Source organism: Pollicipes pollicipes, unplaced genomic scaffold, assembly GCF_011947565.3.
Source record: "Pollicipes pollicipes isolate AB1234 unplaced genomic scaffold, Ppol_2.1 Scaffold_4219;HRSCAF=4965_pilon_pilon_pilon, whole genome shotgun sequence".
Lineage (NCBI taxonomy): Eukaryota > Metazoa > Arthropoda > Thecostraca > Pollicipedomorpha > Pollicipedidae > Pollicipes > Pollicipes pollicipes.
Genome location: NW_023596448.1, coordinates 34,193,136 through 34,218,552, shown reverse-complemented (window position 1 = coordinate 34,218,552; position 25,417 = coordinate 34,193,136). Strand labels below are relative to the sequence as shown.

At 58.8% G+C, this 25,417-nt stretch overlaps 1 protein-coding gene across 1 annotated transcript; it reads right to left on the bottom strand.

Moving 5' to 3' along the window:
* Positions 1 to 331: 331 nt before the first annotated feature.
* Positions 332 to 23,048, bottom strand: LOC119095241 (alpha-mannosidase 2x). The gene is made up of 21 exons (XM_037218108.1): positions 22,728 to 23,048; positions 21,503 to 21,802; positions 20,724 to 20,871; positions 19,873 to 20,044; positions 16,117 to 16,257; positions 15,419 to 15,579; positions 14,858 to 14,943; positions 13,353 to 13,453; positions 12,025 to 12,202; positions 11,166 to 11,368; positions 10,033 to 10,221; positions 8,709 to 8,970; positions 8,158 to 8,321; positions 4,876 to 5,060; positions 3,670 to 3,879; positions 3,242 to 3,378; positions 2,615 to 2,767; positions 2,129 to 2,245; positions 1,645 to 1,727; positions 1,380 to 1,410; positions 332 to 484 (listed from the first exon to the last, which is right to left on the bottom strand). The coding sequence occupies exons 1-21, from the start codon at positions 22,845 to 22,847 to the stop codon at positions 332 to 334; spliced, it is 3,294 nt and encodes a 1,097-aa protein (XP_037074003.1). The 5' UTR covers positions 22,848 to 23,048.
* Positions 23,049 to 25,417: the final 2,369 nt, after the last annotated feature.

Below are 25,417 nucleotides of genomic sequence, written 5' to 3'. Positions count from 1 at the left end.
ACCCCCGACGACACACGCCCTCCACACACCCCCCACCTCCACACGATACCCCACCTCCACACGCCCCAGCCGACCGAGCAGCGCCGCGTGAGCGTCGCCCCGCAGCCGCCGCCGCGGCAGTCAGCGCGTTCCTCCGACTGCTCCGTGCGAGCGCCCGCCAGCGACCGGCCTCGACCGGCCGCGCCATTGACGGCACACCGCCAGCACCGGCGCTGCCGACCGTCGGCGGCGACGACGGCGGCGGCGTCAGCCGGCCGCCGCTGCCTCCCGCGGCCGGCACCGTCCGCGCGTCACTCCAGCCTCCCGAGCGCCAGGCAGCCAGCAGCCGATCTCACAGCCGCTTCAGCCGGAAGGCGTACAGCTCCATGGGGTCCAGCGCCAGCGGCGCCGCCAGCGCGACCGAGCGGCCGAGGTGGACGCCCGTCAGCGAAGTCTGCGTCGCCGTCGCCTGGAAGCCCTCCGGCAGCAGGTGGGCCACGTTCAGCTGCGGACGAGCACACGGCGTCAGCCGGTTGTCGCGTGTCTCGGGCGGCTGGCTCTGGATCGAGAGGTCTGCGGTTCGATTCGCGGCGCGGGAAGCTTTCACACGCCCGGCTCGCATCGGGACGGATAACGCTTGTGACACGGGCAGTCAAATGTGCACTCCGCTGCTGGGGACGTACGATGTCGCCCGCCTCTCACCCTGGCAAGAAGGGCGGGCACCGCGCTGAATCCAACCTCCCACCTCCCGTTTCCCGGACGCGCAGTGGTTAACCCAGACGCGTTAACCACTGCACTATAGACACCCCAGTGCTCTTAATGTACATATGACACACGCCTGTGTCTGACCGTGCCACGCCCCGGCGCAGTGACTAAACACAACATCGCGCAGACACAAGAGGCACAGCAGCGATGTCGGTGGCCGGTCGGATCGCACAGCACACGCGTGTGTCGACGGGGCGGCGCCCGCAGCCCCAGCCATTGGCACGGAGCGTGGCAGGCAGCCGCTCGTACCAACACCGCGATCAACGCCAGCTGGTGGGGACGTCAGCAGCCGAGCCTCGCGCGTCGCTGGCCAGGTGGCAGCACCAGTCCGCTCGGCGGACCCCGTCTTCCCTGCCGCCAGCTGCGGGACGCTGCGGGACGGCTGCATGGCCGAGCGCACGGGGCGACTGTCCGCCTAGCGCGACCTGCAGCCCGCCTCCCGCCGGGGGTGATGGCTCTTCTCCCAGAGTGCGGCTGAAGTCCACACCCTCCTCAATCCCACGCCTCCACCAAAGCAGACATTCCAGACCATTTCCGCACGCCGCTGTCGCGTGGCAGGCGGGCGAGATGCGGCGGCTGCCGGCGCCTCGAGCCAGCACGTGTCCAGCGCCGCCGCTCCGCCGCCAACGGCTCACCTTGCCGGGCACGGCTGCGCAGGAGCGGCTGCTGGGCGGCGCGAAGCGGCAGTCGGCCGCCAGGCGGCGCACGGTCAGCAGCGCCGTCGCCGCCGGCCAGAACCGGTCGCCGCCGTCGGAGCGCGCCACGTCCGTGCGCAGGCCGACCAGCTCCACGTCGCAGGCGGCCGCGGCCGGCGCCTCCGGCCAGCTGGCGCGCCGGCGCGCCGGGCCGCCGCGCGGGTGCGCCGCCGCCGCCGCTTCAGCCGCCGGCTGCTCGGCCGACTGCAGCAGCGCGTGCACGGGGTGCAGCTGGGAGCGGTGCGCCGCGTGCGCCAGCAGCGACGGCAGTGGCTTCTGTGGCGCCTCCTGGCGACGAGGCGGGGTCAGAGGCAAGCCGGCGCGACCGTCGACACATATGGCGCGGCAGCGGCAAATCGAGCAGCCACGCGATGTCGCCATCATTTCGAGTACATCTCAGTGGCAGCGATTCGTTTTTTTCTATCTTTTAATTAGCGCCGGGCATTGCCGCACTCATTTGTGACACAACCACGCGTCCAGCAAAGTCCATCCGCAGAGAGGTCTGGCACCACCATGCACTGATACCAGACGACGCTCGAGAAGGCGGGGGGAGGGGGAGGACACAGAGGGACCACGAGGCGGGGATAGGGGGGGGGGGACACAGAGGGAGCACAAGGCTGGGGGAGGGGGGGGGGACACAGAGGGAGCACGAGCCCGGGCCGGGTAGACCGCGCGCGGACGCGGCGCACCTGCTGGTTGGGGTGCTCCAGCACCAGTCGGAAGGTGCTGAGCGTGACGCGGGAGTCGGTGACGCCCTGGCCGAGGCCGCGGTTGTCGTCCTGCATCAGCCGGCGGTCCAGCATCACCTGGCGGCGGCACGCGCACCAGCCTCACCACGCGGGCTCGCTCGCCTTCACGCCAGAGGCGAGCGAGCGGCAGCGCGACGCGACGCAACGCGACCTGCGACGGCCTGCCGCCGAGAAGCCGGTACGCCGTCTCGTGTTTCCAAGTGGCATGACTCCGGCGACGCAGCAGCGCCTCACCTCGGGCAGCCTGCCTTACGAATCTAGCCACGCTTACGAGTGGCTGGATTAAGAAAGCACTTGCATTGGCAGGACCACAAAATCTGACACGACACGACATCTGACACGACACGACACTCGTCACCGAATGCGGCACCCAGCGGCGGCGGCCGAGACCAGTCCCGCGCGGTCCGACCGACGCTCAGAACGGACCTCCATCTGACCGGGGCCGAGACTAGCGCCGCCCAGCGGCTGCGCTAGCGTCAGTGTCAGCCGAGCGCGCTCGTCCTCGATGTACATCATGCCCGGCACCGGGTAGAAGTTGGCCTGCGTCGGCAGCTTCTCGAACGTGCGGCGCTCGATCGTCTGCGGGGAGTCAGCACGGAGCAGCGGGGGTCACGTCAGGTCACGGCAGATCACGGGAGGTCATGGGAGGTCGTGCAGGTCATGGCAGGTCACGACAGATCACGGGAGGTCATGGGAGATCGTGCAGGTCATGGCGGGTCACGTCAGATCACGGAAGGTCATGTCAGGCCACGACAGATCACGGGAGGTCATGGGAGGTCATGCAGGTCATAGCGGGTCACGATAGATCACGGGAGGTCATGGGAGGTCGTGCAAGTCATGGCGGGTCACGTCAGATCACGGAAGGTCATGTCAGGTCACGACGGCAGGTCACGACAGGTCACGGAATACCAGCGGTCAGTCGCGGACCCATAGTGGTCAGATCCAACGTCACAGCTGCTAACAACCCTCCCACCGCAGCAGCCGGCCGTGAACGGCCGGTGCCGACCGCAGGCAGCCGCAGCCACAGCAGCGCGGCCGGCCGGCCGGCCTGACCTGGAAGCCGTTGAGGTCGGTGACGAAGCGGTCACCGCTGCTGATGGACGAGTGAAGCCTCATGGCCAGCTCGACGTTCCGCCGGCGCGACATGTCGGCGCGGTTCTGGATCTCCACCCACGAGGCGTCGTCGGCGCCTGGCGGCGCCGCCGTCCCGGGTCACACACGCCAGCTCCCAGCGGCGCCGCCCAGGGATAAGGTCGACACACGATCGCTTACGCGTGCATTGTGTTGAGCTACCTTTCGCGCGATTTCAATAACGAACACTTCCAGCGGAATAGAAACAACATTAAGCGTATGCTCTCAGTATACCAAAAGGAATAGGAACAATGGAAGCTGACGGGTGCATCGCGGAACCCGTCCTTCCTCGGTATCCATCTCGCCAACGCACACACGCGCTCTCGACCCTCCTGAGGCGGCCCGCTCACCTTCTGCGCGCACGAGCCGGACCGTGTGCGTGAGGTCGGGCAGCTGGACGGCGAGCTCGGCCGCTACCGGGCCGCGCTCCACCCGGTACGGCCAGGCCGAGCGGTGGTACGAGCGCGCTGCACCGTCCGGCATGAACAGGTACGCCCCGGACGGGTCCGGGCCGCGCTGCGCCCCGTACGTCACGAAGTCCACGGAGAGCGCCGTCCGATCTGCGGGCACGCGGACATGGCCACGCGGTCAGCGCAGCGGCGGCGCGTGCCACAAGGGCCGCCGACGGCGCCGCCTGCTCTCCGTGGGGGCAGTACAGTGGCGTTTTTGCGGTCCCTAAACCACCCACACATCACCCTGCGTGGGAGCGCGCACGGGCAAAGCGTCCGCCTGACCAGCGGTGTGCGTCACAAGGCCGCGGCTGGCATGGCTCGCCGCGCGTGGACGCACACACGGCCACGTGACCACGTGGTGAGTGTAGCGTCCAGCAGCCACGGAGCCCGGCGCTACGCGCGGTCTTGATGTGTTACTGACTGGCCCGGAGAACGCGCGGTGGGAGACAGCCAAGATTCGTCAGAGCGTAGGCCACGCAGGGAGCCCTCCAGCACAGCTGTTTGCCGTCATAAATGTGTCGCGCATTCTCCGTTTACTGCCATGACCGTGACGTCTTGCCGATCATCAGCTGTTTCCAACTGTAGAGCGCGTGCTTCTGTTGTTCGAGACTACGGTTTGAGCAATAATCAGGTTTACATTAAATCGATAAGTACGACTTGGCGAGTAACAAAATGTCAGGGTGCCATTTAGCGTGCTTTTCATGCCTCTCCGCAAAACCACGTCGCATTATTCATTGCAGAACGAAATGCACATCAACAGCACACCTGGACGATAAGCACGTCAACTTCATGTGGTCCATGCGTTGCAAGACATCCATCCCCGACGCCCATGGGGCTCCCAGCGACCATTTCGCCAAGCGCACTCCAGCTTATCCAAAAGCAATCGCAAGTCAGGCATGCGCAGTGTTACCAAGCGGGCAACTGCAACCCATGCCTAAACTGGTCACTAAATTACAGTCAAATGCAACTAACACATTCACCCAAATCGCCCACTTCGCATGTTTACCTCTCAAAATGCTAGCACGACATGACACGCCCTTGTACCACCCCCGCCAGCGCCGCACGAGCCCAAGGCCCCGCCGCGGCGCCGGGCGGCGTCCGTACCGTATCCCACGCGCGTCAGTGACGTCATCAGACCGTCAGGCCCCAGCTCCAGCGTCAGGTCGGTGGAGCCGAAGGTGACGGGGGCAGGCGGCGAGTACTCGACGGCGTATGGAGCGGCCCGGCCCGGCGACACTTGCTGCCCCTTCGGCACGTGCACCAGCGTCACGAGCGCCAGCTCGTGCCGGCTGCAACGGAGCGTGACGGCCGCTGTCACGGCCTGACCACCGGCACACGTACGCAGCGGGATTGGCCCTACGGCCTGACCGTCGGCACACGTACGCAGCAGGCTTGGCCCTACGGCCTGACCACCGGCACACGTACGCAGCAGGATTGGCCCTACGGCCTGACCGTCGGCACACGTACGCAGCAGGATTGGCCCTACGGCCTGACCACCGGCACGCGTACGCAGCAGGCTTGGCCCTACGGCCTGACCGCAGGCACACGTACGCAGCAGGCTCCGCCCTTCCAGCTGGGACACAGCCGTGTCCTGCCTGTGCAGAATCCGCTGGCGTTACGCTCACATGGGCGTCGCAGGCTGGAAAGGTCTCCGCAAAACTAGCTGCCGACACTGGCGGGCGTGTGACCGCAGCCCCAAATGCGATCCCAGGATCCAACCCCAGAAACTAGCTGCCGACACTGGCGGGCGTGTGACCGCAGCCCCAAATGCGATCCCAGGATCCAACCCCAGAAGCCCATCAGCATGGAACCCTGCGCGAGCTGGGACCCACGCTTGGTATCTAGGCATGTGCATTGTACTAACGTTCAGCCGGCATAACAATACCAACTCCGGTGTTGTTGTTTGCGATAACTGGCTGAAACAGCGCATGGCACCACGCATGGTATGACACCAATTTTCGTAACGTATTTTAGCTTTCCGGTGTCATTTTAAATACAAAAAGAGGAAAACCGAAAATCGTCCCAATCAGTGAGGCAGTTCGACGACTTTATTGGCATCGCCACTGCTCCAACTCTCGCTTGAGCCCGGCCAGCTTCGTCCAGCTGACTGATGGTAATCGGTACGCGGCCAGCGGCGTCAGTGGGGTCCTGGGCAGAGGCTAACTAGAGACGGAGCTGTCGACTGGAATCGGCACGCTCTGATGTTGTCACGTGCAGAGGCTTTCTGGAGACGGAGCTGCCTGCTGTAACTGGCACGCGTTCATGTAGTCATGCGCAGCTAGAATCACTGACTTACGAACCAAGCTCCGCCCATCGCGTTCGCGTCACAAATGCACGCCAATGAAGACCGGCTTTAGTGCCAAATATGGGCACAAAAAGAATGAGCTGATCCAACCCCATGGAGACATATAACGCGCACAAAAAATGCACTCCAAAAGCATTGGAACGCGCAGCTGCTCGTAAAACATGTGGCTGAAGACATCACTGTCGAGCACACTATCCACATGATATCGAGCCCTGCCAATTTGCCTGACGTACGCAACAGCCAACAGCGCATCGACCGTTGCTAGGCGTTGCTATGCCAACAGCGACGACTTACTTATAAACAAACGCAGTTTCTTCGCCACTCGGCCAAGATGGGAGCAGGCCCACGTCTTAGGCTTACCTCGCATAAGGGAAAGGACTTCCCCTTGCCAATGAGGTTTGGGCCTCACGTATCAACAGTGTCACGTATCAATTGTCCGTCCCGGTGGCTCAGTTGGTTCGAGCGCCTGCATTCCGACCCACCCACCCGTGGCGGGATGGGTTCGAGTCGCTTTAGGGCGCTCGCTATTTGCCCCTGGCATGTATGGCCTGCGGCCGGTGGCAGCGGTCGCGCTAAAGGTCAGTTCACGTCAGAGGGCAGGTCGGACCGTGCCGAGCATTGCGGCACGTAAAGCTTTCGCCACTAAATTCTGCCGTTGCCTGGAATTGCGCGATCGGATGGTGGGGGTCAGGGCTCACACAGCAAGCACTGCTTAGCGTGAGCGCTGATCCCAGAAATCCATTCATTCAAAGGATTCGAACCAAATTTGTTTTTTTAAAACAGGCGGAGCCCACCCCGCACCAGCGGCACGGAAAATGAACTAACATTGCGTGCGGTCCATTGGATTGGATCCATTGGAGCAGAGCATCGTATTCGACAACGGCGTCTGCATGCTGCGAAAGATGCGTTCTTCTTGCAGCCTGATTTATATCCAGGCATGACAATATAGCAGTGAGCAAACAGTGCAACGAAATGCCCAACGCAGCCTTCTTTGCATTTGCATTTCACAACCGAACTTCCCAAACATAAACATACGGCACAGTCGGTTGCTTCGGGGAGGTCGCGGTACCCCCGCCCGTATCCTTCCCGCTCCCTCGCTAATATTTTGTTGTGGGTATTCAACGCAAACAATTATCTCCGCCTACACATGTACAGTGACGTATACAAAGTGGTGGTACGGTTTTACTAACTCAATGACTGCTAAGAAGCAAAGCTTGCATTTTCGTTTGTACTTTGGCGTTCGGAAAACTGAATCTTAAAAACTTAGGCTTAAAAACTTTAAAAAACTTTAAAATCTTAGAAAACTGTTGGTGGATCAATTAGTTTACTTCCGTTCACTTAGTCCGCAACTTTTGTGACCGATAAAGCAGAGGACGCGCTCGGCCGAGGGACAAATTCCTCCCTCCATTACCCAGATATTTGTCATTTTCATCCACCATCAACGGAGATCACTCCCCAGCTGCGCCTCACTGTGTCATAAACAGCCGCAAGGCACGATAACTTATCGGACGGCCAATCTACGGCAGGGGACACTATGCTAGCCTCTCACCACGCCCCGCAAATGTCCCGAGGGGCCATTGGTTCGAGTTGGACGCGAGTAGCAGAGGCGCGCCCACGGGGGTGGTGGCACAAACGACCGCAACTGGTTGCTTTCTTCATGTCAGTGTCAAATTCTCGAAAATGAAATAAGCGAGAATACTCCGCAAGCTACAGGCAGTTGACACACGTCACAGCACTATCTTGGGCAGTGGTACCATTGTGTTCCTCTTACTTCTGGGTATATGCTCGGGTTTGTTGCGGACCCTAGCACCCACTACTTTTGCGGAGACCTGTGCTCTGTTCCGTTAGAGACCTAAAGTTAGAGACCACATCGGCATAAAGGATGCCAACTCGAACAGAACAATGAAAAACGCCCTAAGCCGGTCTGCAAGCCTTCGTGGGCCGCAATAAGCGCTTGGTCAGCTACCATGCAAAATTTCGCTGCAGCGTGTTAAACTTCGCAGAACCAGTCCCCGCCCCGCCCCTCTCCCCCCGTTCCCCCGACGGCGTCGCCAGAGGGACCTCGCGCCGCCGCCGCTCACCCGTTCTCCATCGGCGCCACCTGGCGCACAGTGAAGACGGCGAGGCTGAGCGGCGCCAGCGTCGCCACGAACGTCAGCTTGTGCACGCCGTCCACCAGGGCGGCGACACCGTCGAAAACGGGCGCGCACTGCGACTTCAACACTCGCCCTCGCGGGTCCGTGACCTGAGGGCGTGACCCCGGGTCAGGGGGGTCGGGGAACGCGGCGGGAGCGGCCCCAGATGAGGCGGCGGCGGCACGGACAGGCCGCGGTCGCCGTTACGAGCCCTCTGGGAGGCGACTGGCTGAGACGAACGGGACGGGAGGCAGATGACAGCACAATAGGTACTAAGTGCAATACCGCAGATCAACAACTGGCGAGACCAAAAGCCATCCAGAGCCGACACAACATGTACACCATCGAAGCAGAAAACGGCGGGCTTACGAACAGAACACTCGTTCGAACTATTCCCCTCGCCTACTGCGTTAGCACAAACACACAACCGGACAGCCATCAGCAGTCTACGCTCACGCACAGAACGGCACGGCCCACACGCCTGTGCGGGGTCTCACCTCCACGTGCGCGCTGGACACATGCAGGCTGACGGCTTCGACGCGCCGGTGCGCCAGATCGTTGTAGACGAGCACGGCGCGCTCGCCGTCGGCCAGCGACAGCGTGCGCCGCTCGGCCAGCCGCTCAGGGCCGCGCCGCCGCTCGGCCGGCTCCCAGTACACGGCGCTGATGTCGGGCTGCCAGGCGGCCGGCTCCGGCAGCAGCAGCGCCTGCGCCGACTGCTGCAGCACGCGCTGGCACCGCTCCAGCGCCTTCAGCAGCCTGCGGCCGCGGCGCCGGGGAGGCGGGTCAGTCGCTGGCACCGGAGGCGCGGCACGCCACCGCGATACGCCCGATCGTGGCCTCCCAGGCGGCGGCACCGGGGGCGGAGCAGGACGCCGCGGCCCCTCGACCGCGGCCTCAGAGGCGGCGGACAGCGGACGCCAGAGCGGCGCGGCCCACCACACGGTACGGAGCGGCGCGGTACGGAGCGGGCCGTCAAAGGCCGGCGCGAGCACAGCCGTGGACAGCTCGGCATCGAGCCGGGGTGACGGGCCGGCGTCGGACCCGGACAAGCGCTAGACCGGTCAGGCGGGTCTGATGCGGACCTTGTCTCGTGCGACTTGTGTGGCAAATAGGTAATGCGGCGTGACGTTGGGGCACAACGGAGCGTAGGCACATCAGCTCACAGCGAAACGTCAGCATATGATGGGGCACCCGGAGGGTTGGGCTAATACAACGCCCGCTGGATCTTAATGGCTAGAAAGTTGCAATGTGCTACACTGATTCATTCGCCATCCTTATTCTGCGACGAGTTTTCTCTTAACTCTGCCACAGTTTTCCCTTTACTCCGCCCGATTTTGGACCTGGCCTTAGCGCGGGTTCAAAGTGGGGTGAATGCCACGTGATGACCTTCGCATATGACAGCATTTTTATATATAGCGTGGAGACAGGGGACAAAGCGCAAACGTTACAACAGTTCGTTTGATTCATTTTGGAGGGGTGAAAAATCAATTCTTGGAATGCCATTTTGTCGTACCTTCTAAAAAAACGGAATTCGAACACAGATCTGGTAGTCCCAGTTCCTTGAACAGCCTGCAACCCAGCACGTTCCGGGAAAAACTGAAATTCCCGATTTTTGGTGGGCCCGATCCCTCTAACATAACGCCCAACACGGAACGAGTGGAGCCCCACGCCCGTATATTTCCTAGAAACCACTGGAGGAACACCCGGACGCTACTCCGCCCACCCCACGCCCCTCAGCGCCCCTCCAGCGCTGTCAGGAGGCGGCACCTCTGCCACCACGCGGGCCGGCCCGGGCCGTCCGCCGCGCCGCGCACCCACTTGTTGCCGTAGTCGATGACCACCCTGTCCTTGGCGGTGCCGGTGATGCCGTCGTGGTGCTGGAAGAGGCTGAGCGCGCGCCGGGCCAGCACCAGGTCGGCCAGAAGCTGGGACGTGTGCGAAGAGAGCTCTACCGACGGCGAGGGGCCGACCGCCGCCAGCGCCAGCGAATACAGCAGCTCGGCAGCCCTGCAGCAGCGACGGTCAGTTCAGGTCAGGTCAGTCCAGGTCACGACAGGTCAGGTCAGGTCGCCATAGGTCAGGTCAGATCACCATAGGTCAGGTCAGGTCACCACAGGCCCCGTCAGGTAATCACAGGGTCAGGTCAGATTACCACGGGTCTGACCAGGTGAGGTCACCACAGGTACGGTCGGGTCACGACAGGTCAGATCAGGTCGAGCCACCACACGTTAGGTAAGGTCACCACAGATCAGGTCAGGCCACCACAGGCCCGCCTAGGTCAGGTCACCGCAGATACGGTCAGGTCACCACAGGTCAGGTCAGGTCAGGGAGCCGGGGCGCGTGACGCCTCCTCACAGGACCGAAGGTCGTAGGGTTGACACTTCAACCGATTCGTCTCGTGGAACGGGTTGCTGGCGGTGTTGAGTTTGAGCGTTAGAGGTGCACGGGGCAAGCGACGCCACAATCAGGCATTGCCCTTGAAGCCTCCTTCCCCATCACTTTAGCGGCTACACCGCGCACGTCATCTCGGCCTCCCGCTCGCCACAGCAGCGAACGTGACTCAAGGAAAAGCACACCCACGCAAGTCAAAATCCTTACTTCTTAATGAAGCCACACCCTGATCTGAGACTGAAGACAGTCCATAAAGCTGCGATGGTTCATGGAAAGGATCCGACAAAGGTCAGAACTAACCCAGCGAAATGACATCAGCACAGGACAGGTATATACGAGTGTGTAACTGTCAATCCACCCTCACCCCCCACCCACTAAACGTGAAAGGCAAGACACGCGAGCGTTGACAGAAGCCCTTTCCGAACGTGACGTTTCTCCACCGCCGCCACCATCGACGCCTCATGACCAATACTTCCCGCTAGCCACAGAGCGCCAGTGCGTTCTCAGCCCCGCACTGCCGGCCAATGCGGGAGCCACGGCCGGCGACGAGCCGGACTGACCGCAGCTGGCTGATGAGCACGCGGTCCATGCTCTTGTGGAAGGGACGCGACGTGTAGTAGCCGCTCCAGTACTCGTCGTTCTTGTCGGCGTAGGTGAAGAAGTCGCCGGAGAGCCGGGGGAAGGCCGCCAGGCCGGCCGCCGCCTCCTTCCGTGCGTCCGCCTCCAGCGCCGCGAAGTAGTCGGCCAGCGTACCGAACTGAGCCTGACGGATGGACGGGCGGACGGTGGGGGTGGGGACAGGCACTCACACTCACTCCACCGCTTCGGAAATGGCGTGCCGCGCCGTAAGATCGTGCGTCACTATCCGATCACACGCCAGTATCTTATTGATCCAGAAACGCAGGTAGAGATGTGTCCTTCTAGGTGGAAAATATCGCTGAATTCACTAAAACTTTGCTTGGTGCACGGTGGAAAGTCATATATTTTCATACAATGGCCTCAGTTAAGCACGACATAGGTCAAGTGGCAGGGGTCTCAACCAAAAACGCAAGTCGCGTTGCTCACTAACAACTCATTGCCATTACACTCTGCACGTGGAGTCAGCAGTGCGTCTTGATTCTTCCGGTTCAGACGAGAGCACAACGACCACAACATCGCCAATAAAGTCCCTTCCTAGCTCGATAAAACCCATTCCTATTGTGATAAATATACTCCTAGCTTGGTTAAATTCACTCCTAACTTGACGAATTCCACACCTTGCTTGACAAAACCCCCTCGTAACTTGCTAAAATCCGCTCCAGCTTCCCAAAATCCCCTTCTAACTTGACAGAACCCCCTCCTAGCCGGCAGAGATGCCGAGGTCGGTGGGCCACGGACCGGGCCAGCCCGGCGCCCCAGGCCCCGCCGGCCGCCACCCACCTCCACGTGCCAGTCCGTCTGGCCGTTCATGTGATCGAAGAGGCGCTGGTAGTTGACGTACTGCGCCTCCCACTCGTGCGCGCTGTCGTAGCGGAAGTCGTCGCCTAGCGGCACCATCACCACCCGGCTGTTGTACAGCTGCGCCTTCTTCCGGTACTGGTCCAGCAGCGTGGCCGCCCTGGGTCGGGGCAGGGCAGGGCGCGTGAGGTACCGACGGCGGCGGCGGCGGGGGTGGCGGCGGGGGCGGCGTCGGCGCCCGCTGGCTACGCAGCAACAGTCGGTGCAGGGCAGCGTCATACGGCCAGATGCCCGTGTTTTGTCAGCCTCAGAAAGCGAATGTCAGTCGCTCGTTCACTGGTAGCATTAGATGAATACCTCATTCATTTCAAACATGTCACTAGTTCGCAGATGGTGTACGGTTTTGCAGGATTCCCCGCGCACCATCAATCATCATGAAGGGTATATCTGATGAAAAGGAGTGCGGAGAAGCGAACTTCACGGAGACAGACTACGCCAAAGGTAAGACGAGTCTGCACTTCGGAGCAAAACACTGGCCTGGTGCTCCTGCGTATACAATATCAATGAACCAAAATAAAACCCAAGCGTATGCCATCAATACACCCCGATTAACGGCCCGACTCCACAGAGGCGTACGACTCAGGTGAACGCCGTTCCACAATCTTACCACGAATAAGAGACTTGATTGCCATTCACCTATATCATATAACGCATTCGCTACAAAAGGCACGCATTTCTATATCATTGTATACATGATACACACATTATATATGTATATATATATATATATATATATATATATATATATATATATATATATATATGAAATAGAAATGCCATCCCAATCCCATTATCAACCAGGAGCGCAGGCTAGTAACACACCATGGATCAAATACCATGTCTGTTGAGGTAAGTCTTCATCTAAAAGAAGCACAGTAGCACGCTGAGCAGGTCAGGCCACATGCATTTCCCGCAGGCTTTTAGTCCAACGTTCGCGACGGCCGAACCCAAAAACAAGTCAAGACGAACCCAATCCAACTGACTATTTCCAACAGCTTAGGACCCAGCCACCCTACACCGCGAACATCGGCCTCCATGGCGCTGGAGAACCCCACTCGCTCACATCATCCGATCGCCGGGAGTGGGGGGCCTCCACTCCGACAGCGCATGCGCACAGAGCACGTGTTATCAGCCATCCGTCACACCGCCACCGTACCGTCCAGCGCCCCCCCCCCCCCCCCCCCCCCCCCCCCCCCGGAGGTCAGTGAGGGCAGCACCGCCGCCGGGCGCGGGGTCGCCACCCGGCTGACCTCTCGGCGACGTTGCCGTCGTTGATTGGCCGCGGCGCCACGCGCCACGGACAGTTGTACTTGCCGCCGGGCAGCCGCGCGAAGTCAAACTGGCAGCACACCTGGCGGCGAGGGGCGTCATTGGCGACACGTCAGGGACGCGCTCTCACTGCGGGGAGATGTGACGGAGAGCGTCCCGACAGCAGACGGTCACGGCAGGGCTCACACAGCAGGGGAGGAATGACAGACGAGTTTACACAGCAGGGCAGGGGCGAGCATGGCGGACATACCCAGCAGAGGGGTAACAGAGAGCGAAGCAGGGAGGGTGACAGGCACAAACAGCGAGGGATGAGACGGCTTTCAGAGCAGGGGAGGGGTGACAGGCGGACTTACACAGCAGGGAGGATGCAGAGCAGGCAGGGGAGGGGATGATAGAGCGGTTATACACAGCAGGGAGGGGTGACAGACGGCTTACACAGCGGAGGAGCGACAGACGGGCTCACATAGCAGGGGAGGGGTGACAGCGGGCTTGCACAGCAGAGAGGAGTGACAGACGAGCTTACACAGCAGAGGGGTAAAAGACGGGCTTGCACAGCAGGGAGGGTTAAAAGACGGCTTACACAGCAGGGAGGGTAAACAGACGGCTTACACAGCAGGGAGGGGTTGACAGACGGGCTTGCACAGCGGAGGAGGGATGACAATGAGCTCACACAGCAGAGGGGAAAAGACAGGCTTGCACAGCAGGACGGGGTGACAGATAGCTTACACGCAGGGAGGGTGACAGCGGGCTTACACAGCAGGGCAGGGGTGACAGACGGTCTAAACACCATTCCACTGGCCGTTAGAGCTCATCGCTCCGCCACAACTGACCATTTAAACCATACGGCGAACCACTTTTACTCCACCTTCACACCGCCGCGAACCATACCAGGACAATGATGGTTCTCCTTCCGGTAGCAGGTCGGCGCCGGCCTGTGTCCACCGACCAGCCAAGGCTAAACGACCACCAGCGGACGGCGAATACAGCTTAAGGCTTGGGCAGGGCAGGGTGGAGAGCCTCGGTCTCGAACGCTGCATTACAATCGAAGTCAGGGTGACATGCTTTTTACCGAGTGATAGCTTTATCACCATGACAGTCATCTTTGGATGTGGTCATTGTGGCGTGCGCTGGGCACAAGCAAACGTCACTAGCTGACGACTCAGAGGTCTCTCCTCGGGCAGTGTCGTCCTGGTTGGTGCACCCGAGCACTATGACCTACCGTGGGACGACTCATCCACAACCATTGGCACAGGGACGGAGTGACATACTCCGCGCTTTGTTCGCCATCGCTATATGGTTAGTGTGGGGACGGGGTAACCTGCATTCGGTCCGTTCACCGTAGTTAGTTAATGAACAGGGTGCCATTCCCCGGCGTCTGCTCACAACAGGCCGCACAACTGCCATGCTCTGGTTCGGCTGCGATCAGCCAGACCATGCCCCGCGCCGCCGATGACCAGCCCTTCCGCCGGGCCGCCCGGCCACCCACCTTGGGGTCGGGCCCGCACGAGTGCGGCGCGTCGTAGCTGTAGAACGGCATCACGTGGCAGAACATGTCGGTGCTGTCGCCGCTGTCTGACGCGGGAGGGAAGAATGTTAGTGGGCGGCGAGGGCGACGCCGGCACGCCGGGTGTGGCCGGCAGCGTGCGTGTCGCAGCAGGGGGTGGGCAGCTGTCGGCCTCTGCCGCCCTCTAATGGACAATGAGATACTGTTCTAATGTGATTGTACCGTTCTCCTTCGGATCGTCTCACCCCAGGTCTGCGAGCCGCTCCACCGCTCCCGACACCTCACCCCAGGTCTGTGAGCCGCTCCACCGCTCCCGATACCTCACCCCAGGTCTGTGAGCCGCTCCACCGCTCCTGACACCTCAGTCCCGGTGTGAGACGCTCCACCGCTCCAGACGCCTCACCCCAGGTCTGTGAGCTCCCCAACACCTCACCCCAGGCCTGGGAGCCGCCCCACCGCTCCCCGAACCTCACCCCAGGTCTGTGAGCCGCTCCACCGCTCCCGACACCTCACCCCAGGCCTGTGAGCTCCCCGACAGCTCACCCCAGGTCTGCCGCCACCAGAACTCGAGCTGCTTGTGCCGCGCTAGGCGGCGCTTGACGGCGTAATGGGCGCGCTGGATCACCATGTGGTCGAGGCCGGAGCGGCGCAGCACGTACGCCAAGGTCGGCGAGAGGCCGAACGGGTCGATCGACCAGCCGTTACTGCCAGGTCATGTCAGGTCAGGTCAGATCAGGTTAGCATGAGCTGGTCAGCGCGGGCTGGGACAGGCCAGTGCGTCAGAACGCCATCATAAGGGTCAGGTCAGTTCGGGTCAAGGGCCAGCATGTGTCGCACCAGGGGGCTGATTTCAGCGCGGAATTGATCCGACCAGCGGCAGCTGGCACCGGTAATTTCATATTCGTTAGCACAGCCCAGCAGGACTCATCTCCACAGAAACACAGGAAATCATCGCATGACACGGCACGGACAGCTCCGGGCTCGGGTCAACACTGGTCAATCCTGCGCCGGTCAGCTCGGCCAGCGCCGGGTCTACGCGCCACACGGCGGCGGCGCCCGCCACCCGCGGCGGCCGGTGCTGTTACCACCCCGCCAGCGGAGGTGCGTGGGCCCGGCGGAAATCGGCTTCAGTCGGCCCGGCTCCGCGAACAGGCGAGCGTGAGCCGGATCACTGACTGACGTCTGTGTACTGCCGGGAATAGCTTTATGCCACCGGCCCCACTGGACGTCAGGTCACTGACCTGACGGTGGCGTTCAGGTTCAGCCGCAGCCACTCGTGTCCGGTGACCAGCTGCTCGAGGACGGCCCAGTAGTGCGTGTTGGCCTCGTCCGGCATCACCCAGCCGGCCGTCACCAGCTCCAGCTGACCCCGCGACACCAGCCTGGGGGCACGGGGTCAGGTCATCGTGACACCAGCCTGGGGCACGGGGTCAGGTTACAGTGACATCAGCCTGGGGCACAGGGTCAGGTTACCGTGACTCCAGCCTGGGGCACAAAGTCAGGTAACCATGACTCCAGCCTGGGGCACAAAATCAGGTCGCAATGACACCAGCCCGGGGCACAAAATCAGGTCACCATGACTCCAGCATGGGGCACAGGGTCAGGTAACCATGACTCCAGCCTGGGGGCACAGGGTCAGGTAACCATGACTCCAGCCTGGAGCACAAGGTCAGGTAACCATGACTCCAGCCTGGGACACAGGGTCAGATCACCACGACTCCAGCCTGGGATACAGAGTCAGGTAACCATGACTCCAGCCTGGCATCAAAGGGTCAAGTCATCACGGCACCACCCTGGGGCACAAGATCAGGTCGACACAACACCAGTTTTTGGTCAGAGGCTCCCGTCTCAGCGACGTCTTCCCTTTGACGGTCGTCTCATGGCTCATGGCTCTCATGGCCCCAACAACGGCTACGACCAGCGTCAATGGTAACCCTCATGAGCAACGCCGCTGCCCTGGCCAGCGTTAGCACCCCAAGCAGCGCCCTCTAGACGACCACAGCTGTGGGGCGGGCGCGGTGCCACCGGCGTCCCATCCCACCCCGCTCGTCGACACCTCCGGCGCGGCGGACCGGACGGAGTCGGGTCAGGATCGCCGGTGCGGACACGGCTGGATGTTCGTGACTCAGGACGTTGGCTCTGGATACGATGGCTACCGCATGTCACGACGGGAAAATAATGTTTCTAGACCGTCCGTATGCTTGTTTGGTTTGGTAAATACAGCATACGACTGCTGTCACCGTCACCAAAGTAATGCCTTCGGCCGACTGAAGCGGGAATGCAGCGATGCCACCAGCACCGGTCTGCAAGCAGCACGCTCACGGCGCGTGCCACCCATCTCCATCGCCGAGCCGTGGGTCCCTACGATCCCACGAGACGCCCGCGCAGCAGCGGGTCCATCTCTTCGTTGTCCCCCGGCGAAACATGTGCACCTGCCCCCTCCCCGCCGACTCGGCCGAGCCTGTTCGACTGCCCGCCGACGGTGGCGGTGGCAGCGGCCGGCCAGCAGGAGCGGCGGCCGCCCCTGCCACACGCCCGGCAGTGGCCGTACGTCTGGCGACGGTCGGCTCGACCAGCGCCCCACACTTGGTCTGACGCGGCAGCTCTGGAGCGGCGTCGAGCCACGCTGCCAGCCCGAGCGGCTCCGACCCGCCAGCTGGCCGGGCACGGCTCGCGCCGGCCGCCGGCGAGGTCGCCCGGTGCGCGAGACCCGCGCCAGGCTGCGCCACAGCGCCGCAGCCGCGCTGCCGGCGGCGCGCGACACAGCCGCGAGACCGGCGGCTGTCCAAACCCCGCCGGGAGCGTGACATCTGCACAACTGTGGCGGCGCCGGCACGTACAGGACTACAAGGCCGGCAACCGGGAGGACGTCAGAACAGGCGCTTCGAGGGCTTCCGACAACAGCGCAGGGTCAGCAGTAGCCCTCACTGACAATATGTAGTATGGAAGTATGGAGGTGTTGACGTCACACCAGCGGGTGCAGCTCCCGAGGACTTCACCACCCCGCGGTCCTCTGCTGGGTGGAGACTCCTCTGGCGCTGCTGGCAACAGCAGCGGTGCGGTCGGGCGCGGGATGGTGGAAATCACACCGCAGACCGCTGTGGATCACCTCCCACAGCTCCCGCCCCGCGCAGGCTCCGTGAGGGAGCCTCGCGGGGTACCCGCATGGCTCTTAGCAGGGCTTCACACAAAGTCATCGGCGTCTTATTTGCGGAAGCTACCGCACGCCCTGTGACGCATGTCGTTCGGATATTTTATTTTATCGCCATACACGAGTATTTGATGTCCTTCGGGAGCCAATTAAATATGTTAAATACGTGCCGCGCCGTAAAAAGCCAAGTGCGCATACCGCATGTCGTCACGGCAACGCCAGAGCTAGTGCATGCTCCGGCGCGGAGTTGACCCATGTAAGATTCAGACTGACCTATTTACGTCACCCGACACGTATGAGTGTTCGGTGCATGTCCACTGGAACTGGGCAGAGACATGATCCGCGTGATTACAAATGGGCCCTTTACGCTACCCTTACCGGTTCACAAACGTCCACAAAGCACGCTACACGCTGCGACTAGTATTGTCAGTGCGAGGTTTTAACGCTCACGTATCACGCGAAATGCACACGGCTGAACAGTTAAACATCGTCCCACGCACGCAAACCCGTCGGCACGGTGGTGAAACGGACTAGTTTTAACGATTAGTTCATACGGAGACCGCTTGCATCCCGCCTTTCGCTTCTGCAGGTCTCATCATCACATATAGCTGGCGCGTAAAAAATTTCCTATCGCATATGTATTTCCATATGCAGTGAAACACTACGTACTCCTAACACGCTATGTAATATTACAAACACATGCGTAATCTGCCTATATCACACATCGCAATCGAATAGCATCATGGGAAAAATTGCACCCTCCTCTGGTGCATGTAACGGCAACTGACTCGCACTACTCTAACCCAACTTTTGCCGAAGGAAATGTTGATATAATCAAATATATCACAGACATCCGCTTGGCATGCCTCTTGACGCAGACCCCGAACTACCAAGGGTGAACGCCAAGGACGCGTCAATGGCCGATGCCATATCGAGCCAACGTCAGCTCAGGCCCCGCGATCAGCTTGCGTTTCCCACAAGACGGCTGTGGGCTTATCGCCGGCTAATAATACCGCAAAGGTGGGTACACTCGGAGCTATAAGGTTCGATACAGCGCAGGAGGCGCTACAGGACCGGAGCTTCAGCTTCCCGCCGAGCGATTCTGAACGGGCTATCAAGTGATAAAGTGGCTGTGGCGTCTCAGCAGAGGTACAATGTTGCAAAACTGTACGCATCAAGGTGCTTATGCGGTGCAACTATTGCGTGAAAACACGTGAGAGAAGGGCGTCTGTTTAGAGAGGGGGAACCACCCCTCCAATGAAATGTTTCGCTCGACATCAAACATTGATACCTACGTCCCAAAGGCGCAGCTTCAAAAAAATAGTTTGCACGAAGGCCTTCGGGGTTGCGACATATCAATGCCAAATCCAGGAGATTTGAATGCTTATTCATATGAAGGAGAGTTCAGACTCAGATCCTCCTTTCGTTGCACTATTAACCGAAAAGCATTTGTCCACAAAGCGTAGTTTGTAGCACAACCTTTTGATTCAAACCTTATCTGTCACAGTCGGAATACCAGATCCTAATGTTTTAACGGGACCATATCGGCACCAGCATAGATTTCAATCTCCGCATTCCATTCATTCCACCTTCACCGCATGATACCTTTTGTCGCGGCGCGGCGCGACAAAAGATGCGCACCGTTAGCTGGTCCTGCAATCGCTCCCAGTCCTCACACGGGCGGCAGGTGCCGACGACAATGTGAAGCGTTCTCTGCGTGTGCACATCCATTTCCTAACGTGCCAGCAAGGCATCGTTAAGGCGGCACAAGACGCAATCGCCTCGCTCCCTACCCCCCCCCCCCCCCCCCTCCCACCTCCCGTCCTCCGGCGGCGCCCGACCTGACCTTTTGACCTTGGCCTTGACCTCGGGCGAGATCTCGCTCCACCAGAGGTCCAGGTACGAGATCTCAGCCCAGATGAACTTCATGCGCGGGAAGCGCTCCAGCATCGCCACCATCGAGTTGAAGATGTTGCGGGTCTGACCCGCGTAGTACTGCTCGAACGTCTTGATCCACCCTGCGGCCGGGAGTGGCATGCCCCCTGTTACGAGGCGCGCCTGGCGGCCACCATCGCGCGCGCGCAATTTAGCCATCATGCACGGCGCTTTGACGCGTTTTCCGATGGCAGATATCGTCCGCGGTATTGGTCACACCAACAACGCAGGTGTTCCCGGTAGGGCGCAATGTCACGGCGCAGGCCAGCCTGCGCGCATTCAGCTTCCGAAAAAGAGCATAAGACCAGCCAGCTTACAAACATAATGTGAGGCGTTGTTTGCCAATCAGCACCGAGCAGCTAACATTCTGCCGCATGGCGCTGGACAGACACGTGGTAAGGCGACACTTGCAGCGGTAATCGATGCTTGGCTCATGGCTGGCCGTATGTTGTGCGCTATTGCAACCGCCATTACCCAACACGCCATGCCCAGTCACACACCGACTCCCTCTCACAGGGTATGCGTACTGGGATTACAGTGCCCGTCCCCCGTCTCCGTCCCCGTTCCCGTTCCCGTTCCCGTTCCCGTTCCCGTTCCCGTCCCCGTCCCGTCCCCGTCCCCGTCCCCGTCCCCGTTCCCGTTCCCGTTCCCGCTCCCGTTCTCGTTCCCGTTCCCGTTCCCTGTCCTTGTCCACTGTCCCTGTCCCTGTCCCTGTCCCTGTCCCTGTCCCTGTCCCTGTCCCCGTCCCCGACTCCCTCGTACCGGGGTCGTTGTGCGAGTGGGGCACCACGAAGACGCGCAGCTTCTTCGCCGCGCTCCACTGGCTGGTGTCGTAGGTCAACTCCCAGCCCTGCTTCCAGGCGCCACCGTCGGGGTTGTCGAAAGGCATCTCCTTGTAGAGGTCCAGCATCTGCCAGGCACACCGAGACACGGTCAGGAGTCTGCGGGATGTACCGTCGCCGAGAAGCTCCGGTCTCCGGTGGACATGCCACGGAGACTCGAGGCGTCTGCGTGATGTACCGTCGCCGAGGAGCTCCGGTCTCCGGTGGACATGCCACGGAGACTCGAGGCGTCTTGTCGCACATGGCCATGGCCAGCGCATCTCTCACACAGCATCTGACAGAGCTGCGCGAGCTGGGAGATCCAGCTGACATAGACAGCGAAATACGGACGCAGCCACGTCCGGGGTATAGCCCGTCGCCAACAATGACCGCCTGCGGACGCGCGCCTCCGACGATGATGAGTCGCGTGTCGGAACATGTCGACGGCCGGCGAGTCGTCGGTCGACACGGATCACCTTGTCCGGACACTGAGTGACGGTCGTTTCTGACAGCCGATTCCCATTCACAAGTCGTAACGCACTATCGAGACCTCGCGCCCAGCTGCTGAGGCCATGATGTCGCCTGCCTCTCGCCCTGACAGGAAGGGCGAGCACCGCGGAGAATCGAACCCCGTACCACTAGTTTCCAGACACGCAGTGGTTAGCGCAGACGCGTGAGCACCCCCCCCCCCCCCCCCTCCTCTTCCCCCCCCCTACAAACCTGTACGTCGGTGGTCTTAGGTGACTGCTGGCCAAATTCGCAGAATCCTGCCATGCTGCCTGGCTGTCGCCGCTGCTGCTGCCGCTCCTGCTGCCATTCTGCAGCCGCCCGCTGCGGGGCGGCCTGCTGGTGCTGGTTGGCAGCCACATCCAGCTGGTCGGCCTGCTGGTGCTGGTCTGGAGGTGGCGCGGCCGTCATCAGCTCCTTTACCGCCTTGTGCAGCTGGCCGGCCACATGCCGGTTCTGTGAGATGTCACTCTCCAGGTGGATCAGACGCTGCTCCAGTGTGCCATCGAAGTCCTGTTGGCCACCACAGATGTCATCATGACAGTCATGACAATGTCATCAGGACAGTCAGAGGACCAGAGACTGGAGACCAGGGCTGCCAGCATGGGTCACAAGGGTGACTTGCCTGTTGCTGGTGTCTATTATAACCAGAATACATAGAAACTGAAACATAATTTAACAAATATGGGGAAGGGACTAAAACATATACATTAGAATAATATTAACTTTGAACTTACTTCCAGACATTCTTAGCACATTTAACAACTTTCATGAAATCCATTCAACTGTGAATATTGTGAGGTTGAGGCACATCACTCAATTTTAAATATTAAAAATTTTAAGTGGTCAAAAACTTATTGCTCATATATTTCAGCCTCCATTAGATCTGTGACAACCAGGCCACTTGCTAAAATCAGTGTTTGTGTGAACTTGCAATGATCAGTTCAGCAAACAACTGATTTCTCATCATCATTTAGTCTTATACACTAACCAGTTTCACCCTGCTGATTTAAGCAGCTCACTTTCATAATTGTGCAGCTTACAACTTGGCCATGTTTGATGAAGACATAAAATAACCAAGGCTGTTACAGGGTTTATTCTGAAAGCAGTATGTGCTGAAAATCATTATTTTCCTGTCCTCCATGTCCATGTGATTTTAACTATCCTGTCACCTCAAACAGACTGTGTGGTAAAGGCCATGCTTTGGGGGGCTCCTCCATATTACATATGCACCCTATGCCCACCCTGAGATACCATGACAATACAGCTGCTCCACTAAGCTACACAACACATCAACATATGTGTGGTCAGTCCATTTAGGCTGTGAATGTTTGACAAGCCATGCAAGTTAACTGGTCATGATGGAAGCCTGCTGGTGATAATTAAATGGTAGTCACACTTCAATGCAACATTCCAAGAACAGAAAAGATAGACTTACCAGCTCTCTTTGGTCATTTGAAGGCAGATAAGACATTTGTATGATGATGAACACAACAACACCAATCGATATCCCTAAAACGAGCTTAAAAATAGAGTCCGGAGACCTTAGATGGAACATGATGGCTGAGAGTAACTGGCCTTTTTCACCCCAATTCACACCAACAATTTACTTCACGGAGGGCTTAAACTGCCATACACTTTCGTATAAAATATCAAAAATTCATGAAATTTCAGATTATTGTTATTCTTCCGCGGTAAAAACGAAAAGAAACAGACACCGCCCGACAACAATCTGTCATGGTCGGCGCCCCATCTCCACGGCAGGGCCAACTCACCAATCGTGGTTTTGTTTGTGTGCGGCTTCTGCCGCATTTCGGCATAACTTGCGCAGCAGTATGCACGAGAGGCAAAGCGCAAGTAAATACATTTGGCCTGCTTTCCAGGCGTGCTTTACAGGTTTCAAGTGTCAATAGAATGCATTTATTTGTAATACGAAGAGCAGTATGAAGTCATTCTGCTCTTAAAGTAAACATATTTTTGTTAAGGCCTAAAATTTTACTATACTTACTGCTGCATATATGTCCAATATATATGATAAATGTGTATCAGGCTGCGGGGAATGCGAAACAGACACAGATCTGATATGCATTCAATATTTCAGTTTGCAGGAATTAATCATCGATGAAAAATCTTGCAATGTTAAAATGTGAGATTTCGCAAAGTAAGGGGTGTTTGCAACCCCAACCGTCCTCGTCCACAGCCAGCTTTTCTTGGACAGGTTAGTCAAGTCCGGACCACATGCGTAACACTATCAAACGGGTACGGTCCGGCGGCTTAGGCAGCCACGTGAGGGCCATGCACGAAACGCACATGGTCCGGCGAGTAGAAAGGAACGACCGCGGGGCAGTGCGCAGCCACACGCAGGTTGCAGTCCTCCATACCGTCGGGCTGCCAGTGTCGGAGCCACGCGCGCTTGCTCTACGGTAGACTAGGACATGCCGCCCACCGGTTATCCCACCTCGGCGCCTCACCTGATCGCACGTTTCAAATGTCTTCACGAGGAGATGGAATGCTTGGTGAGCTTGTCGGCTGGGCTGCATTCCGCCGGCATGCGCTTGCACGGGTCCTGACTTGAGCATGAAGGAACAGCGCATCAAAGTTCATAGGTCCTGACTGGTGCATGAAGAAACAGCGTATCAAAGTTCGTAGAGGAGTTGAGTGCTTCGCATAACCCGCATCACCGGTTTGAGAATTGCTTGCACCTGTCATTGCAACCTCCCGTTTTTCAAGAATGTCGTAGCTAATGCCGTGAGGCTGTGTGCTAAAGCGATACGTGACCGATCAGCGCGATTAAGAACATAATGCTTGCTAGATTTTATGACGACCATGCGTCGATCGACGCCACGTCAACATATGACGATAGTTGTCCTCACGTGGCCACACAACCGTTGAGGCGTCATTTTGACTCAAGTCGCTGGATGTCCTCATACGTTAAAAAACCCGTAGCCACTGTCTCCCACCAGACTGCAATGCCAGATTTTGTCTCCCTGACTTTTATGAAACGCGTGGACGCAAAATCGCGTTGGTGAACATTTCTCAAGGAACCTCGTCGGATCGCGACAGCAGCATGCCTGGCAATTGAACATGCAGGCAAAGCTTCAGCGCAGAATACCCAGGGCGGTAAAGGGACAAGCTTAAATGCCCCAACCTAGTCGAAAAGTGCGATATATATATATATATATATATATATATATATATATATATATATATATATATATTATATATATATATATACTTCATATTATATATGTAAAAGCATCCACAACTATGCGTGGCCAGTAGGCACGTAATGAATTTCCCCGGCACAACAGCTCGCAACACCATCAAACACCAGCACGTGTCACATCAAGCGTCCAGACATGTAACGCAACCGAATGGCGCTGAAAAAAAGGCCGTCTCCAGGAGACAGGCGGTGAGGGTTAAAATCCCACCGAAACCTGAGCAAGACAAACCCTTAATGGAATTAACCTTCCGTATCGCTGGGTTGATGTCTTCTGGCCATTAGTGTGCTTTCTTCTGACCTGATAAGGAAACCAATGTCGAATTCCAACGTAATTGGTATGATATTATTGCTGTCGTCCATAACTCCACAGCAAAAGCGCTTTGTCTTTGAAAAATAGAAAACCAATTTAGTAAGAACATAGTTGCAGTCTGTACGGGTGGCTCTAGGGCAGTTTAATCCTCATATTTTCTGTCTCCCACCCTGGTAGTCAAGTAAGCAGGTTTTTCTCTTCTGGATATCTTTTTCTACTTGGTTTTTGTTATCAACTCGCTTGAGTCAGCTTATTGTCCATCGATAGCAAAATCATTCTCACGTAACATAATGGCCATCTCTTTGCATGCGTGCGCCATGTTGGGAAAATATTACTTTTGTAAATTTAGCGTACCTGAAAAGAACCATGCGAAGAAAATTGACAAGATGGTCCTTGAGGTCAACCACCATATGGCCTGTGCATTCACGAGGTCGCGGAACAAAGGGCCTGGAAGTGGACAGCCCTCCGCTGCGAACAAAGCGACCCCCAATACCCGGCAGTGTCAGCTGTGGTACGTGTGATGTGTGCGGTATGTATGGTCAGGACGTGTACGATCGAGACCTCCCGGAAGATTTTCGGGAAAGAAAGCAATAAG

Bases quoted from the DNA above. Each gene is read 5' to 3' on its own strand.
- LOC119095241 (XM_037218108.1), bottom strand. From the start codon at position 22,847: ATGTTCCATCTAAGGTCTCCGGACTCTATTTTTAAGCTCGTTTTAGGG. The intron at 15,580-16,116 runs GTCAGTGACCTG...ATGACCTGGCAG, and splicing joins AACCTGAACGCCACCGTCAG to TAACGGCTGGTCGATCGACC. The intron at 2,768-3,241 runs GTCAGGCCGGCC...GACTCCCCGCAG, and splicing joins CCGACCTCAACGGCTTCCAG to ACGATCGAGCGCCGCACGTT.